This window comes from Sarcophilus harrisii, chromosome 4 (assembly GCF_902635505.1).
Source record: "Sarcophilus harrisii chromosome 4, mSarHar1.11, whole genome shotgun sequence".
NCBI classification, from domain to species: domain Eukaryota; kingdom Metazoa; phylum Chordata; class Mammalia; order Dasyuromorphia; family Dasyuridae; genus Sarcophilus; species Sarcophilus harrisii.
This window is the reverse complement of record NC_045429.1, coordinates 332470866-332489121: the sequence shown is the minus strand read 5'-3', so window position 1 is coordinate 332489121 and position 18256 is coordinate 332470866. Positions and strand designations below refer to the sequence as shown.

General features: G+C 35.3%; 1 protein-coding gene across 4 annotated transcripts in view; it reads right to left on the bottom strand.

Moving 5' to 3' along the window:
* Window positions 1-139: 139 nt before the first annotated feature.
* Window positions 140-18256, bottom strand: part of CBX1 (chromobox 1) — a 37891-nt gene continuing 19774 nt past the window's right edge. Inside the window, exons 1-5 of one of the 4 annotated variants that reach the window (XM_031966112.1) lie at window positions 14510-14587; window positions 3417-3593; window positions 2877-3054; window positions 2168-2262; window positions 140-483 (exon numbers count right to left, since the gene is read on the bottom strand). In XM_031966112.1, coding sequence (XP_031821972.1) covers window positions 339-483; window positions 2168-2262; window positions 2877-3054; window positions 3417-3556 — 558 coding nt within the window. In that variant the 5' untranslated portion in view covers window positions 3557-3593; window positions 14510-14587 and the 3' untranslated portion in view covers window positions 140-338. Of the gene's footprint in view, window positions 484-2167; window positions 2263-2876; window positions 3055-3416; window positions 3594-9309; window positions 9327-14509; window positions 14588-18256 lie in introns of those variants that run through there. The other 3 variants (XM_031966113.1, XM_012548395.3, XM_003768333.4) reach the window with 3 other exon arrangements.

Below are 18256 nucleotides of genomic sequence, written 5' to 3'. Positions count from 1 at the left end.
ATGCTCTTTGAAGAGCTGCAGTATCTTATCTCTTTGTTCGACCCCACACTTGCTCCACAAGGTGTTCTTCATGGGAGGGCCTTTGCTTCTCCTCTCAGCAAAGTGAAGAATGGGCTGCCCCAAACATTTTTTCCCTCCACTGGGACAAGTCTGCAAAGTATACAGCACAGAACTGCCTAAAGCCCTTGGGATGCTGCTGCAGGGCCAGGAATCATACTGGCTCTTCAAAGGACATCTTCTCAAGCCCCTTCTATGATGTCAAGACAAGCAGAACTCCTTCTACCCTTCCCACTTCAAATCCACAGTCTGAGGGACACAGAGGCTGGCACATGATGGAATTAATTTTTGTCATCTTTCTTGTCATCATCCTCTGAAGGGTAAGAATGCCACGTCAGCCTCTCCTCATAGAAGGAGATGACCACTTGGGGGCACTTGATGTTGGCTTCCTTGGCAGGGACTAGGTCAGCTTCATCAGAATTTTTCCTGCAGAAATAAAGCAAAGCCCATCAAGACCAAGTTGCACTGGGAGGCAGTGAATAGCAAACTTATTTCCCCAGGGTGAACAGCATGGTCCAAGCAGAGTTTGCTGATGACTTATGGTCAGGTAACGTTACAGAATGAGATGTTTTTTGTCTAGTAGAGATCTGATTTTGGGGGTCAGATTACTATTGATAAAAGCTGAAATCCCAGGACCAACTTGATTCCAAATAAAGATGAGGTCTCATGCTTTTTTTTTTTTAAACCAGAGTTAATACGACATTTTACTTTTCCTCCTAACTTTCATCATGAATCTGAATTTTCTTTTTGATAGTTTATCCTTGACAATAACATTCCTAATTGATAGTAGCATGTCCATATATAATTTCTAAGGTCTTTTGGGATACAATTATAGGAAATAATATCTTTAGGGCATTAGTAATGTCTCATGATAGAAGCAGGGAGAATATTAACTGTCCATCCCACAGCAACACAGGCTCCACAGATCATAGTTTAATTCAGATCTTACTACATGCTATCAGAGACTAAGATAATTGAGCTTTGGGGATAGTGTCAATCTAAGAATTTTGCTAAAAGTCTACCAATCTGGTAATCCCACATAGGAATAAGAAATAGCAGCTGTGACAGACTTCAAATGCCACTCACAAGGTATCTAAGATGTTTAAAAAAAAATGTTTCTCAAACTATGCTGAAAGAAACACTGAAACATTGGAAGCTTTTTTTTTTTTTTTTTTTAATTATCCATATATTGTTTGGATGTTAAAAATAATTTTAGAAGATTTTACTACCACGGTTCTGCCAAAGTTTGATTTAAACTAAAGACTTCTATCATTGAAGGAAAGTAGAAGACCCACAGTTTGTTTTTATTATTTTTGCAGTTAACAGTAGTTTATTATTTCCCAATTAATGAAAAGATAGTTTAACATTCATTTTTGTAAGATTTGACTTAGAAATTTTTCTTTCTCCCTCCCTTCCCAAGACAGCAAGTAAATCTGATATAGAAGAACCACAGTTCTAAAGTAAAGGAATCAGTAGAAACCTTAGGAAGTTATTAGTTTAATGATGATAAAGTCTCAGAGGATGGGCTTTTGAAGCTGTTCTGATTCTAAAGGACTGGACTGACTGCAAACCACCTACTCTAGCTACTCATTTTTAAAAATACAAAAGATCAGCTTCATTTTTTTAAAATGAGAAATTCTTTAAGAGAATTTTAAATAGGAATATTTTAAATTGAAAGAGAGCAATTATCAAGAATTCTGAGCAATCATCCAACTATTAAAATAACTTTTGCTTTATTTTAGATGCTTTGTGGAAAATTAAAAGGAATTGCAGGATTCCCTTTTGTATCAACTGGAAGGATATGGAACTATTTCAGTAAAAAAAAATCACATAGGCTCACTACAAATACTGAAGAATTAGCTAACAGAAGCTCTTCCTGGGGTCAATTCAATTTCTATTTGGAAATAGTAGAAGAGATCAAATCTTTTCCTGAATTTTTATAGCAGTGGAGTGAAATTCTTTCCCATATTATTTTCACTCTAATTGTCTTTCTCCTTCCGGGAAGTGAAAGCTCTCTGGGAGGTCCAGCTCTTTTTCTCTGGCAGATGGGCAGAACAGCCATCACTTTCCCACCCTCCACAACCCCATCCAGGGACAATGACAAACTCACCATTTCATCAGGAACATCAATTCCCCACTGGAATCTGTAGCACCGATAATCCTTTCAGGCTCCAAACCTCGGGCAAAGCCTCGGGGCTTTTCTGACTGAAAGATCATAAGTACAGAAAAATATGTGAACTTTGTGTTCAGAAGTCTGCTTTGGTTCTAAATTCTGCTATGTTTTAAATCACCTATGCCTTGCCAATTCTAAAAGTGGCCACTTTTCTACAGAAAAAAAGTGAATTTCTTATTAGTTTGTGCATAGTATAAAATCTATGATTTTTTACTCTATAAGTATATAAGTATACTCTATATCTGCCTCTTTTTATCCTTGAGAATAACTGCTTTGGAATATTTGAACAAGAAAAAATCTGAACCTTTTAAAAATGGCTTATAACTGAAAACATTGGGAATTTCTGCCCTATGGGATATAAACCAATTAAGAGATTGCACCATCAAGGTGAGAATAGTCGAACTTTGCTTCTTTCTTTCTTTCTTTCTCGAATAATGGTTGAGTAGAAATATGGTTTTCTCAGCAAAGTAGCTCTCTAAACATTAGATTAGCTAGTTTATAGATCATAACACTCAACTTTTGTTTGCTATGTAAGAGCTTACTGAGATAAGAAGTGAACTCCAAAGTCCCAGTCTCAATTATTTTTATGTTGTACTGAAAGAAGTGTGAATCTGGGCTAAGGAAGAATTCCTTTTTCCAGTCTTACCTCCTCTTTCTTCTTTTTTGGCTTACTTTCTTCCCCCCTATCTTCATTATCTGAATCAGCTTTGCGTTTGCCTCCCTCTGTTTTGTCCGTCTCATGGGCTGTTTTCTGTGATTGTAAAAACTCAGCAATGAGGTCAGGGCAATCCAGGTTCTCCTCTGGTTCCCATGTGTTGTCCTCACTGAAACCAGAGCACCAAAAGTCAATTTTTCTAGCCAAACTTACTGTAATTGAACTAACAGGGCTGCTGTCAGGTTAATTGTTGAATCATCAATTGGCCAGTACCTTATCCCACAACAAACTGGACCAAGAAGAAAGCTAATCTCTCATAAACAATTTTGTTTCTGATTTGGAGTTATGTGGAAATATTTTCTACCCATAAACTGTTCCCCAGAAGACAACATTCTACCATTATAGTTATTTAGATACCTCTTATCTCCTCTAATAGATCATAAGTTCCTTGAAGGCAAGACGAACTCATTTTATCCCAACAGCATCGAGCACAATGCCCTGAACATAGTAAGTATTCAATCGACAGCTTACTCGGAGAAGCCTTTCCACTTCAGCAGATACTCCACTTTGCCTTTCACCACTCGCCGGTCAAGGACTTTTTCCACCACATATTCTTCTTCTTCTTCTTCTAGTACTTCTTCCACTTTCTTCTTGTTTTGCTTTTTTCCCATTGTACCCGCCAGCTTTCTGGTATAAAGGCTGACGCTGCTGAAAAATAAGAAAGGAAGGGGGGAAAAAGCTATCAGGATCAGAGAAGGGGATCTTCAGAATGATTTCCCGAATGGGAAAACCAGAGCCATTAGTACTCTGTTTTCATTTTTGTGCAAAATTAGAAAAGTTGTTCTGTCAAACAAAAATCTCAGCAATTCTATAGTATTCTTGAACTCAAACTTAATACTGCAAAATGTACAACTAAATTCAGTTATTTTTCATTCATGTTTGACACCACTGTATATTTTCTTGGCAAATTGGAATGATTTGGATACTGTGCCCTAAGGCCTTAAAAGCAAAATGAATTCAGCTTTTACGGGGGGCGGGGAGAGGACCCAAAACATGACTCTCTTTAAACCATATTAAAAACATATCTGCCATCCATCCCCCCAGACTTCTTAGGAACATGTCAGACAAAAAAATCTTTCCTCCCTCTAACTATGCTATACTTTAAGCTTTCAAGTTAAACTATCTCTTGAATTAATAAAAAATCCTATAATTTCGTGTACTTTCTGAAGATCATGCATATAAAAAAGATTGTTAAACTGCTCCTTTGTTTCCTTTAGAATATTTTAAAAATCCTGTCCTCTCCATACAATCCACCCCAATAGAATTATCTGTGTCCCATTGTTAAATAAATATTTGAGGTATACTGTAGTAATGAAAGGCAGGTATTCATTGATTTAGTTATTCTGCTTGCCACTAGATGGTGCTCCTGTGCCTAAAAGGAAAAGGACAAATTTTCTGTATTGGACTATCAATCAAGACACCATCTCAGGCTTAAGACTGAGAAGCAAAATAATTTGGAGGCAAGAAGGTACAAAAAGAATGCTGGATTTGGTGTCAGACGACCTAGGTTTTGCTTATCACCAGTGTGACTATTTTATCCTAAATGTAAGTACCAAAAGCCTACAGACTGACACAAGGATTAGAAGCAACTGAAATTATAAACTGCCTGTAGTATTAAGAGAACTGATTTCTGAAAATTTAATAGAAGTGCCTTTCTTATTTACCATTATGGAACAACATTTTTTTTAGATAAATTAGGTTGTCTACACAATTAGAATGTTAAGTCTAACTTTTGACATAATGGAGATAACATACTTAGGTTTTAATAACTTCTTTAAAAAAAAGTTAGATATGGTGAAAAATAGCATGGCACTTGGGACCCAAGAAAAGTTGGATACCAAATCCTGCTTCTGAAAGAATCAACTGAATCCTTCTAAAATATGAATTTTCTTAATTTAAAAAAAATTAGGAGATTGAAATTAGATGTGATCCACAAAAGTCTTGCTCTAAATCCTATGGATACGTTTAAAATTTATTGCATCTTAAATTGAGTATAGATTATTTTAAAGATTGTGCACTAGGGACACAGGAAATTATGAGCATGAGTTATAATTTACTATGCAGTAAGTGCTCAATAAACAAAATAAACACCATAGAGCTCAATTGTGGTTTAGTTTATCTTAATTCTATATAACAAAATGCTAAATCTTCAAAACTGCTGAATTGGTTGTGCCTTCAGCATGGTATCTCCTCTGAATACATCAAGGTCGTTTGGGATGACCAAAGTAGGACTTAGCTTATTGATACTTTCATAAAATGTTTCTGCCCCATTTCATTAGTTGTATAGCGATTTTTGGCAAGCATTTACTTCAGAGTTCCCATCTCTTCTAATTTCTGCTGCCTTTCACTTTTCAGCTCTTGAAAATTGGATTTATATGACCTCTTGTCACTTAACTAAAATGACTTTCTTCAAAATTACCAATGATCTCTTGTCAAATCTAATGGCTTTTTAAAAAATCTTATTTTTCTTGCACAGTAGTTTAACAGCACTTAATACTACTGACCTCTTTCCGGATTTCCTGACATTGCTCTCCTGATTCTCTTTTTCTTCTCAGCCTCCTTTGCTGCATCCATTCCATGCCTATTAATAGAGGGGGTACACCACCCTGGGCCCTTTTTTTTTACACCCTCTCACTCACTGACCTCATTGGGTCCTTTGAACTTAATAATACCCCCTTTATGCAGATAACTCCTAGATCTTCCTATCCAGTTCAAATCTTGTTCTGTACCATCAGCCACTCAGTGTATATTTCGTACTGAATACTCAGGAAGCATCTCAAATGTACCATGTCCAAAACAGAATTTGTTATCTGTTCCCCAGATAACTCCCAACCTTCCCTGTTATTGGCAAAGGTGCCACTATTCTTCTGGCCATTCAAATTCTCAACCCAGGTATTATTCTTGACTCTCTTCTCTCCCTTCATTCGTTGTAAATTTTATCATTTATTATTTTTACAACATCCATCTATTTCTCTCCTCCCACATAGCCTCTATCCTTGTTCATCACCTCCTATGGACTATTATAATACCCTTCTAATTCAACTCCCTAACACAAATCTCTCCCCACTTCAAATCATCCTTCACACAGGCACCAAAGTGAATTTCCTAAAGAACAAATCTGACATGTCACCAGTCCAAATTTTTAATAAATTCTTTGATTTCCTATTGCCTACTGGATAGAATAAAAACCAATCAATCAATAAGAATTTAGGGAAAAGGAAAAAATGCTGTATGCAGAAGGGAGTGCTTGAGCTGCATTTTGAAGGAAAAAGCATAGAAACTAATTAGGAGGCCATTGAATAATTTAGGTTAAAGGTAGTAAGGGCTTTTAATAAGGTGGGAACTGTGTAAGTAGAGAAAGATAGGATAGATGTTATGGAGATAAAAATGACAAGACTTGACAATTGATTGGATATGTGAAGTATGAAAGCCAAATTCAGTTATAAAACTGATCACTAGATTCTTGTCAATATTCCCTATTTTGTGAGATGTATTTTTGTAAAAGCTTTATTCATAATTCTGAGAACATGCTAACTAACTACAGAATGTTCCAAGAAACAAGGGTACAAAATTCAAATCCCCTATCACCAAATGTTTCAACCTCAACTTATCAATATCACTAGCCAATCAATCAGAATAAAGGAATACCTACTTCCTCAAGATTACATCATTTGATTTGTTCCTCTTTAATGATTGTAAGAATAACGTGTAAACTGTTATCAACTGAGAGGTCTTGACAATAGCTTACTGTCAATTGCTAAGCTAATAAATTGATATGCTTTGAAACTTTAATCTTTGTCCCTCAGATTTTTATCACAACAGTTAGTGAGATAGGCAGAAGGATGGGGGTGGGGGGGAAGGAGAGAGTATCCTGGCAATTCCGGACTCTGAGGATTTTCTAAAATGTTCCAATCTGATTCTTCACTGAGAATCTTACTCATGAAAGACAGCCCCTTGACTTCAATCTCAAATTTCCCAGGACATGTAGATCCCCTGGTCCCTTAAAGACAGTTGGTACCATCCCTGTTATGGGCAGAAGGCTGTAATCTATTCCTTCTGTAAGTAGATCTTTCTGTCCCTATTATAGGTAAGAAAGGGAATCTGTCTCTTCCGTATAGGGCACACCTAGAGAATCCTTCATATAGCTAAAATAATCAATTCTGGGCATTCTTTCTATAGGAAGAAGCCCTCTTATAAATAAGATAGGATGGATTCCAATAACAATACATCAAAAGATAGGGAGCCCCCTAACCCTCAAGTTCACTCTAGGATGACAAAAAAGTAAACATTGAATTATGTTAAATTTGGTCTAAAATTGGTAAAGATTCATCTGACAAGTTATTTTGGACCCAATTTGGCACTTCTGATTATTGCTTACTTAAAGAAACTAAGAATGGCTACTGAACATCCATATCTAAATCAAATGAACTATTGAACCAAAAAGTAAATTTGTGATTGCTATTGCAATTAATCATTTTTCATGTAATAAAATTTTGTGTTAAATTACTAAAGAAATTCAGGAAAAATCAGTTCTGTAATTAATCTCTGATATAAACAAGAAATAAAGGAAAAATTAAAATGTAATTCAGAAAAGAAAGCAATCTACTTTATTATAAAATAAGTTAGGATTGAAGTTCCAATATTCAGTCCTCTAAAGCAACTTATCAGAATTAATAGAAATTAATTAGGAAAAATTAAGACAGTCATTTCAAATAGTAAAGTGATTTTAAATGTCAAAGAATTTGCATAGTATAGGCTGCAGGGGTCCTCGAACTTTTAAAATAGGGGGCCAGTTCACTGTCCCTCAGACTGTTGGAGGGCCAGATTATAGTGAAAACAAAAACTTTGTTTTATGGGCCTTTAAATAAAGAAACTTCATAGCCCTGGGTGAGGGGGATAATCTTCTTTAACTGCGGCATCTGGCCCACAGGGCCGTAGTTTGAGGTCCCCTGGATAGGGCCATTATATATTTAACTGTCTTAATTAGGACAAATGTATTATTTGAAAGTTATGTGGGTAAGAAACTTTGTAAAGTGTTTTTTAACGGGTCAACTTCATAAAATTAAAAGATGTTCTCCACTAAGCACTACTTTTCAGCAGCTCAGTATCTTTTTAAATTCAAACTGTATACAGATCCTATTCCCTTTGACCTCCCCAGAATTACAATTGAAACAACTTAAGAAAAGGTAAAGCAAAATTTAAAAAACAAAGGAACTGATATAAAAGGAAATAAAAAAAGCTGTGCTAACAGAAAACATTATGATCCTTGGGGAAAATGGGATTTAAATATTACCATTAGTGATTAATTAATAAACCCAATTAACAAATTTTAAAATCTAGATTTAATCTTTTGGAATTTTTTCTGAAATTGAACTATAATTATGACAAATAAAAATATTATTTAAGGCAGTTAAATACTAAAAAGTGCATAAATCTAAGTCAAATCCAGCCTCAGAAATTTATTAGTTGCCTTATCACTGGAGAGTTACTTTACCGTCAGTTCTTCTAATATGTAAAAGGGATAATAAAAAATACCATCTACCTTCCAGGTTGTTGGGAGAATCACAGCATAGTTCCTGGCATGTGGTGAGCACTATCTAAAGGTTTTATATGTAAAACACTCTATAACTGGTCTTTAAAACATCAAAATTTGTATTACCTCTAATTTCTATTGTACTGATTTTACAATGTAATTGATTTTTATGCTTTACTGAGTTTTATAATTATAAATAATGTTTAATATACTAAATAAATTTAATATTGTAAACATCCAATAAAATATTTATTTATAATTACTTTATAATTGAATTAGTTTCCATTTAAAGCCACTTCTTATATCCTTGAATTGAACACAGGAATTTTCCTTCATTTAGTTTAAAGACATAATTAAAAGAAAAAATGTTATATCACTTATATTATTAGCTGCTCAGATATCTGATTTTTGTCTTTAAGCACCAACAAATTAACTTGGTGCCATCCCCCAAAACATATATCTTTGGTCTTGCAAAATTTGGGGGGAGATTTTTTTCTCTCCTCCAAGGGGACATTTAGTATGGTAGTTTGATTCCCTAGCAAAGTTTACAAGAGACAGGTGGAATGTGTAACCTCACCTGAATGCTAGCTTACTTTTCTTTGTATATAGTGAATTGTAATATTCTATGACTACCAGACATTCTTTCTTATATATCAATAACGAGAGCCCTTCTCATTGAGGTCACTGGTCAATGTGATCTGCTTTGTTAATAAGTTAGATGTGTCACTATTAAACTGATTTTGCTTAGAGTATATATCTCAGTTTAACATTATTGACTTTAGAAAATATGGTCTTAGCAGGATGAATACAGAGAGGCTTGGAGAGACTTACATGAACTGATGCTAAGTGAAATGAGCAGAACCAGGAGATGATTATATACTTCAACAACGATACTGTATGAGGATGTATTCTGATGGAAGTGGATTTCTTCCACAAAGAGAAGATCTAACTCAGTTTCCATTGATCAATGATGGACAGAAGCAGCTACACACAAAGAAAGAACAGTGGGAAATGAATGTAAACTGTTTGCATTTTTGTTTTTCTCCCTGGGTTATTTCTACCTTCTGAATCCAATTCTCCCTGTACAAGAGAACTGTTCGATTCTATACACATATATTGTATCTAGAATATACTGCGACCTATTTAACATATATAGGACCTCAATTTCATCTTAGAGGGGAATAAGCAATGCAGATTTGAAGGCTTACTAAAGGCAGAATTTTTTTTTTTTGGGGGGGGGGGGCTTAGAAACAAACAACTATTCACTGAATGTGTAAACTAGTATTCATTATCTATGTGTGAAACCAGAATAAATGAAAATGTCCTTATTTGTGCTCATTGTTGACCATATATAGGAACATAAAAAAGAATAACAACCTAGGCCTAAAACTGCAATTAGTAAAATTTTATCATTTGAGGTAAAATCTTCTGGAAATTTATTAAATAGATATTTTTCTAGGTTTTGATTTCAGGTGTGATTGTCTAGATTATCAAGAAGTCAACTCTCATCACTACTCAAGAAGGCCAGTGAAGCCCAAACAAAGCAATTTGAGAACTGTTAATGTCTATGGCTGGGACAGTTAAGGGCACAATCTTGCATAGGCAAAGGTAGGACCCTTTTGGACTCAATTTCCCATAGTGCTACTTACTTTCTGAACAGGAAATTTCCCCATCCGGTTAATAGAGTCTGGCTATAATACCCTGTGCATACTGTGGAATTCTGACATATGATTCATGCCTGAAATCAAAACAGAGCTAAGGGAAATATTTCCCCTTTATGGCTTATACCCTTGAGAAGACTGTCATCACCAAGTCTTTCCTTTTCTCTCATAGCAAATTTCTATAATCAGGGCCTGAATTTGTTTTGATTTATTGCTTGAAATATTTGTCATACAGTCATAAAAACATATCAAAAGATTTTAAAAATAGCTGGTTTTGAATGGGACATAATTAAGAAGTCATTTATTGGTTTTATTTATAGTCTTATAATGCATTCAAAATAAAAACTTGAAGTATCTCATTCTTTAGAGTGGGGGATCTGTGATAACATTCTCCTCCAGAAAACTGAGAATGAGAAAGAATTAGAAAAATATAGTTATTTTCAAAATTGTCCATATTAGGGGACAGCTAGATGGCACAGAGGATAGAGCAGCAGCCCTGAAGTCAGGATGACCTGAGTTCCAATTTGACCTCAGACATTCAACACCTCCTAGCTGTGACCCTGGGCACAGCTTTGCCTCAGGAAAAACAAAAAACAAACAAACAAACAAAAAAAAAACTTGTCTATATTAGATACATGGATTAGGTTAAAACACAAACAGCAAAGTGATCAAATAAACTTGATTAAATCAAAATTAAATTGTATTGAGTTTTATAACTATAAAATTTTAGTAGAATTACCTAGGAAATCCTGACAAGTGAATCTGAGAATCTGCTAGGGTCTCCTTCAGAGATGCCCCAAGAAGAATGAAATCTATTCCAGATGTCTTAAAATAGTTGAGTTATATGAGAAGCAGTCTCTGTGGACTCCTCCAAAATGAATACTGAAACCTGGTAAACAAGCTGATTGAATGGACATTGGTGGTGCATTGAAAATCTTACTGTATTACTTCAGCCTTTTTTGTTTCATGATGTTTATTGTTTGCTGAGTTGACAATCATAATCAAATGGATTCTTACTATTCTATGTTGATGATTCGTGATATCCACGGCCCCAGCACACTTGTTTCTGATTTTAAGACACTGGGAAAAGTTTTTGACCAATCTGGTACCTATTGATCCTTAAATGAGTAAGATGGCTACTAAGGAGGATGAATGAATCCATTGATTCAGGTTGTTTCCTTTTTGTACCTTAATCCAGCTTTTCTGCTTTTTATTACTATAAGAACGTTGGGTTTGGGAAAACCTCAAAAGAGGAAAATTGATATTATATTCTTCTATAATTATTCTGTATTAACTGATGTATTGACTCTACTAGTAATATCTCATGTTGATTCAGAATACTAATAATCATAAATACATGTGATTCTAATTATTTTAACTTAGGTCATGGATAAGTGAGCCATGGATAAGAGATCCAAGAATTCTCTAAGAGATATGGGTACAAATCTCAAATTCCCTGTCTCCAAATGTTCCAACCTCAACGTCTGTTTATCTTCTTTTTTCTCTGCACAAGAATCATATCAATCATTAGTCAATAACAATTCTACGTCTTGGATCCATTTTATTGGTAATTATTAGCCTTGCTAAAACAACAACAAAAGATATGAGATTTCTATTGGCATAGGGTGAGAACACAAGGAATTGTCAAGTTTATAACCTGGAAGAATCCCTTTGATAGAAACAAGAGATATTTAGAAAAAAGGTGGGCTTTGGGACTAACAAACTAAGTAGATGTTCCTGGAAATCTAGCCTGAAATGTACAATAGGCAACTGGTGAATGACTAAACTTCAAAGGAGAAAATACAGCTAGTTATTGAGCTCTATGAGTCATCTGTACATCAACTCATGGATACCAAATGGGATTATCAAAAGTATATGAAGGGGCAGCTAGATGGTGCAGTGGATAGAGCACCAACCCTGAAGTCAGGAGAACCTGAGTTCAAAATCTGTCTCAGACACTTAATACTTCCTGGTTGTGTGACCCTGGGCAAGTCACTTAACCCCAATTGCCTCAGCCAAAAAAAAAAAAAAAGTATATATGAAGAGAGAAGAAAAGGGGACAAAATAGACTAAGGAATAGTTAGGTAACAAAATAAGGAAAACCTAGAGAGAATAAAGTATCCAAGAAAAGATGGTTAACATTAGCAAATTAAGCACTAAAGTCAAGAAGGATAAGCACAGAGAAAAGGCCATTAGAGTGGACAATTAAAGAAATCTTAAACTACCAGAAAAAGCTATTTCAGTTAAGCAATAAAGTCAAGAAGCAAAAGAGAGAGGAAATGGAGGCAAGGAGTAAAGACAGCTTTTTCCAGGAATATGGCTGAAAAATGATAGGACCAGATCTAAAGGGAAAGATAAGGTACTAGGGAAGATTTAAGGATAGCAGATATGAGCATGTTTGAAAACAGTAGGGAAGGAACGGATGACAGAGACTGAAGATTAGAAAGATCAATTCTTAGGATTGATTTTTAAAGCTCTTCATAAACTAGCCTCTTTCCAGACTTGTTTCACATTACTTTCTTCTCCATACTCCATATAACCTGTCTATACTGGCCTTCTTTCTGTTGCTCACATGGAACATTTCTATGTCCAATTTCTGGGCCTTTGAACTCACCTCTTCCCCATGCCTGGAATAGTTTCACTCTTTACTAAATTTAGCCTCATAGAAGTCCTGATCTTCCTTCAAAATTAAGCTCAAGTAGAACCTTCTACAAGAAATCTTTCCTGATTTCCAAATCCCTATGTGCCTGGGCCCTCTTTTCTCCTAACTGCGCTATATTCATTTTTAAAAATCTATTTATATTCACTAGTACCCCTCTATATAAGAATTAGAGTAAACTCTTGAGGACCAGTGAGCTTTATCTCTGCATCTCCACTATCTGTTGACTTCTTAGTAGTATTTCAGTACACGCTTCTGGATTGATTTCTCTCAGCTTTTAGGTTAAATACCTATTTTTTACGGACAATCACAATCAATCTGTACAGTTCCTTCTAATTTTTTTTGGTGGGTCTTTTAACCCACCAAACATGTACATTTATGAGGTTTTAAACTTATTGTTAGGTTCTGAAAATATAAAGAGTTCTACATTCCAGTCAAACTATTTTTGCTGTTCCATACATGTGATATTTTATCTCCTATGTCTGTGCACTCTCCACCCCCATTTATTTCATTCTGACTTTACCTCTTCAAATCTTTAGTTTCCCTACAAAAGTTTAGCTCAAATGTCACCTCTACCTGAAGCCTTTAGTGATCTCCTCAAGTTCTTCTCCTTCCAACCACTACCAAATTTATTTCATTTACACTTACTGTGTATGTACTTGTATGTCTACAGGCTATGTGTTTCCTCACCTTTTCTAAAAGGCATGCTGAAGTTAAAACTGTTATATTCATTTTTTCTCCCTCATGCTTAACATAGTAGTTAGTACTTGGTACATAGTAAACATCTAATAAAATGCTTGTTAATAGTAAAAAGCAATTCTAGTACATCAGAAGTAATCAATTTGACTCTTTTAAAGCTATTTTAATCGTTGATTAGGAAAGGCTACCATTGTCCCCTTCTTCTCACTTATGTCTAAGTGAAGTTGAAAATAATTCAAGATTAAAAGTGTCAAAGTTAGAAGGGGCTTTGGAGCCTATCTAGTCAAACATGTCCATTTAACAGGAAGAAACTGAAACCCTAAGACATTAAATAATCACACAAGTGGCAGAGTTAGAACTAGGCACTTGAGATTGCTAGAAGTCTGTTAATCAGATAAGAAAATTAAAAGAAATGAAATGCTGACTTCCTTTAGGACAAAAGGATGTCTCATATATACAATCTTTGGTCCCTATTGCTTTTTTTCCCACTAGCAGCTAGGTGGGACCCTAAGTCTCATATGGGGTTTTGATTACAGTGAAATGAGAAATTACTTAAATTCATCACTAACATAGCTAGAAAGACCATCAAGGTGATTTGTTTTAATGTCAGACTGGTATTCTAGAAAGTAAGTAAAACTAATAGTAGTGAACCCCTGGCATAATGGAAAGTACACTAGTCTGGGAGTCAGGAAATCTGAATTTTAATTCTAATTGTGTTACTCTGTAGCTATGGAGAAATCAAGATTCTCTTTGGCCCTCAGTTTCTTTGTTTAAAAAAAAAGGGGGGGGGGGGAAGTGTGTTTACTAGGTCAGGGTTTCTGAACTGTTGCTCCCAGTGGTTAGCACAGTGCCTGGTACATAGTAGGTGCTTAATAAATGCTAGCTGACTGATCTAGAACACATTCTTAGCAGTTCACAAAATTATCAACAAACCTCACTTCTCAAAATTCCTCCCCCACCCAAGTTAGGAAGTTTCTGTAGAAGGCTGTCTGTAGAGAATTTAATCTTTTACCTGTCCGTTGTACAGTTTGGGTTGGGAAACACTGGACTAGATGATCTCTAAGGCCCCTTCCAGCTCTATGATACTGCATCTGTATCCAATCAGAAGGTTTTAAATTACAAGAGGCAACTCTGAGTCAAGACTGAATAGAACGTGGTGGTTGTTTTTTTTTAAACCAAGCAGAAGCAAAAAATATATGCCTCTCCTTTTTCTAACCTTGTCACAAATTCTCTTTCTTACACATATAGCCAGAGGTAATCAGAAGGGGATTCAAATTTTATGTTGCGATGATATTGTATTCTTGAAGTTTTAGTCTTTTACATTTTGTCCATTATTATCCAGATAAACATTATAAAACCTACAAAATATACTGCTTTCTTCTCTTCTTTGGCTCTTAAGAGAATTTAAAATAATTTCAGAATAAAAGAAAGCCTGTCATTAGTTACATTTACTAGCAAATAGGTTTTTAGATAAAAAGTTCTAAATTTAAGTAAGTTCTGTACTAACTGTACAGAATGACAATTGAATACATGAGGAAATGCTGAGAAGCTTTGGCTGAAAAAAGTTTGGCTGAAGAGAATTGTTATTACAAGACTCTGCTTGCCCAAGTAATCAAAGTACTGTTGGTTAGGATCCAGGATGTGTTTACAAGATTTGCTTTGACCACAAGCCAAGAGCAGTCATAAGTCATGAAAAACAATTATGCCATGTTATACAATATTTTTATCTGCCTAGTAATATGAAGGCAGTCTTTGCAGCAACTTTCTAAACGTACTGGAAGTGATAGGACCCTCCATTTCATTAAGGGTGGGCCATTGAGTTGTGTTGAATTCTATATTTGAAAGTGTAACACATCTCTGAAAATCATAACTCAGGTCCACTGACAATCTGTTCTTAATCTCTTTTCTTTTTGAGTTCTCATTGTGTATTTTAGAGACATTGCTTGCTGAACAACATTTTGAATCTGACAATCAAGTAACAGAGCCTACATAGAAATAATAGTTTCAGGACATAGTGTAAGGATATGAACTCCCTCTATTACCTGGCCTTGGGAATCAGAAGGTACCTGCTTTACTTGATATAGAAGGTAGAGAGGGTAGATTACCAGTAATTCAAAAACAGTGCTAACTCTCCTACAACTACTCATTCCTATCATCTAATTTAAGGCCAAAAATGCCCTAAGAAGGGGATAAAAGGGCATTCCATTTTGGCCCCATGACTTCTAAGTACAGAAATATCTAAGCTATGCTTGCCCTAATAAAAAGGCTCTATGTCTCTTCCCCAGTAAGAAACAAGACTGAATGCTGACTGCCTGACTCTCCCTCCTGAAGTCTAGTGCTACCGTGGAGAACTGGAGGCCTCTTTCCACAACATTAACATAATACCCTCATGGAAGATAATTTTTACAAGTGGGAGCAGATCAACTATGAGAACAAGAAAACCTCAAACATGGGCTTTTCTTGTTCTCACTGCCTGATGAACTAATCCCTTTTTTTGGTCTTTTATCATCAATTGGTGGCGTGAGAGAAGGAGAAAAAAATGTTGATTAAAAAAAAAAATTTTTTTTTAATTGGGAAGGGAGGAAAAGAGAATAAATTCTGTTTTGAATGTGCTGAATTTGAGATATCAAGGGTTCTTTGGTGAACACCCATGCTCAGCAAGCATGAAGATCCAGTAAAGGACATTAAGAAAGAACAGTCAGGCAGAAAAAGAACCAAGGAAAAAAAAAGTATCATGAAAATCTAAGAGAGAATATTGATTGAGAAGATTACTGGCAATGTCAAAGGCTATAGAGAGGTCAAAAAGGTTAAGGATCTCTGGAAACTTTGGAAAAAACATGAACTAAGTATTAAGTTTAAAGAGCATGAAAAATGGTAAAGGAACACTCTATCCTATCTCAGCTCTCTTAAGTTAATTAATGTGGGCCCAAGATCTCCAACTCACATCCCTCTATGGAGGATCCAAGTAATTCTAGCATTAAACTTATAGCTCAATTAACCCTCAACCAGGAACATCTCTTTCTGAGGTCCTGAAAAGACCAGGATTAAGGTCAATGCAACCCCAGACTCCAAAAAACCCAGATATCTGTCCTCAGCATCCTCCACATGATAGCCAAAATGATATTCCTTTTAAAGAGCATGTCCGACCAGATCATTCTCACGTTCAAGAAACTTTAGTGGCTCCTAATGGACTCTCTTAAGATAAAATACTAACATTTCTATTAGGCATTTAAAGCTCTTCATATTTACTTCTTATATGCATTCTACATACCAGCCAGAATGGTCCATTTTCTGCTGTGCTTCATACATTGTTCATTTCTAACTTTGGTATCTTTGCAATTAAATGTCAGCAATACCCTTCCTTTTCAGACTTCCCCTTCCCCCAAGTTATCTTTAGGTTAAGTTCAAGGGCCACCCTCCCTCCAAAAGCCTTTCCTGGTTTTCTTAATGGTTAGTCCTGTGTGACTTCTCCACTTTATCAAACATTCCATGTTTATTTTTTCTATCTCCTGTATTCATTAATAGGTGATCTAGTTGTATCCTACACCTGTCCCCCCAGTAGAATGTTAGCTCTCTTAAGGCAAGGGTTCTCTGCCTCTTAGTCTTTGTGTCTCCAGTGTCTAGCACCATGCCTGGCACAAAGTAGATTATAACTGACTACACAGAAACTACTCACCTTTATATAAACCACCTTCAAGTTTGCAAAATACTTTCCTCTTATCAGTCTTATGGGGTAGTTAATGTTGTATACTTTCTCATTTACAAATGGTAAAACTGTAGCTCAGAGAGGTTAAATGATTTGTTCATATACACAGAACAATTAAGCAAATTCAGACTCCCAAACCAGCTTAGGTCATTTGGTTTGAGGCACTTTATCAGAGCATCTAAAATGGCATTTTTTCCCCTCTCATATACATAGTTATTTGGGGTCAAGAAAGCAGGTTGCAAAAAATTATCATTAGCAAGTAGCATTCTAAGGAAGAAGGAGCATACTCTTAGGAAGATCAAGATCAGAAGTTGAACCAACTTTTTTTAAAAGTGCCCCAAATTAGCTCTTTCAAAGAATACTCCCCCTAAAGCTAATTACTTAATGAGGTATGGTTGCTATGTTTATGCCTATTTGAATGTGGACAAGAAGAATATATTACAGACAAAAATATTTCTTTTGACACTTCTCCACCAAGCAATCCCACCCTGGTGAACTAACTCAGACAATTGTAATGAGATATATGGAGAAATCCACTTAGCTGATAGTTTTACTACTACTACTTCCCTTGGCACTTCTGGAAGTTCATCTTGGCACCAAAGATACTCCTTTCCCCCAACCTAGTATTACAACTAAAGGACCAAGTTCTAAAGGAAGATAAAGGAAGTTTATATAAGGGAAGTAATTATACCTTTTGAAGTAAATTCATTCTAGTTTTTTTATATAGAAACAAGTTTATTCATAAACTATTTAGGAATTAACATGATATCATCCTCAGGTGCTAGCAATTTTATAGGGGAGGAAAACAGGAAGATGTTGCTCCATCTTACAGTTACTTTACAGATCTATCTCACATTGTATGCCAAGCACTGCACATTCTTATAACCACGTAGCCAAAGCAAATCAAAAACTCCATTTTTTTAAGCTAAATATTTTTATCAATTATATTTTGAGGTACCTAGGAGACATATATCTGCTTATTAAAAAAAAAAAAAACAACAACACAAAGTTATTGTCCTTCAAGAGGAAATCAAGTGGAAAACATCTCTGAAT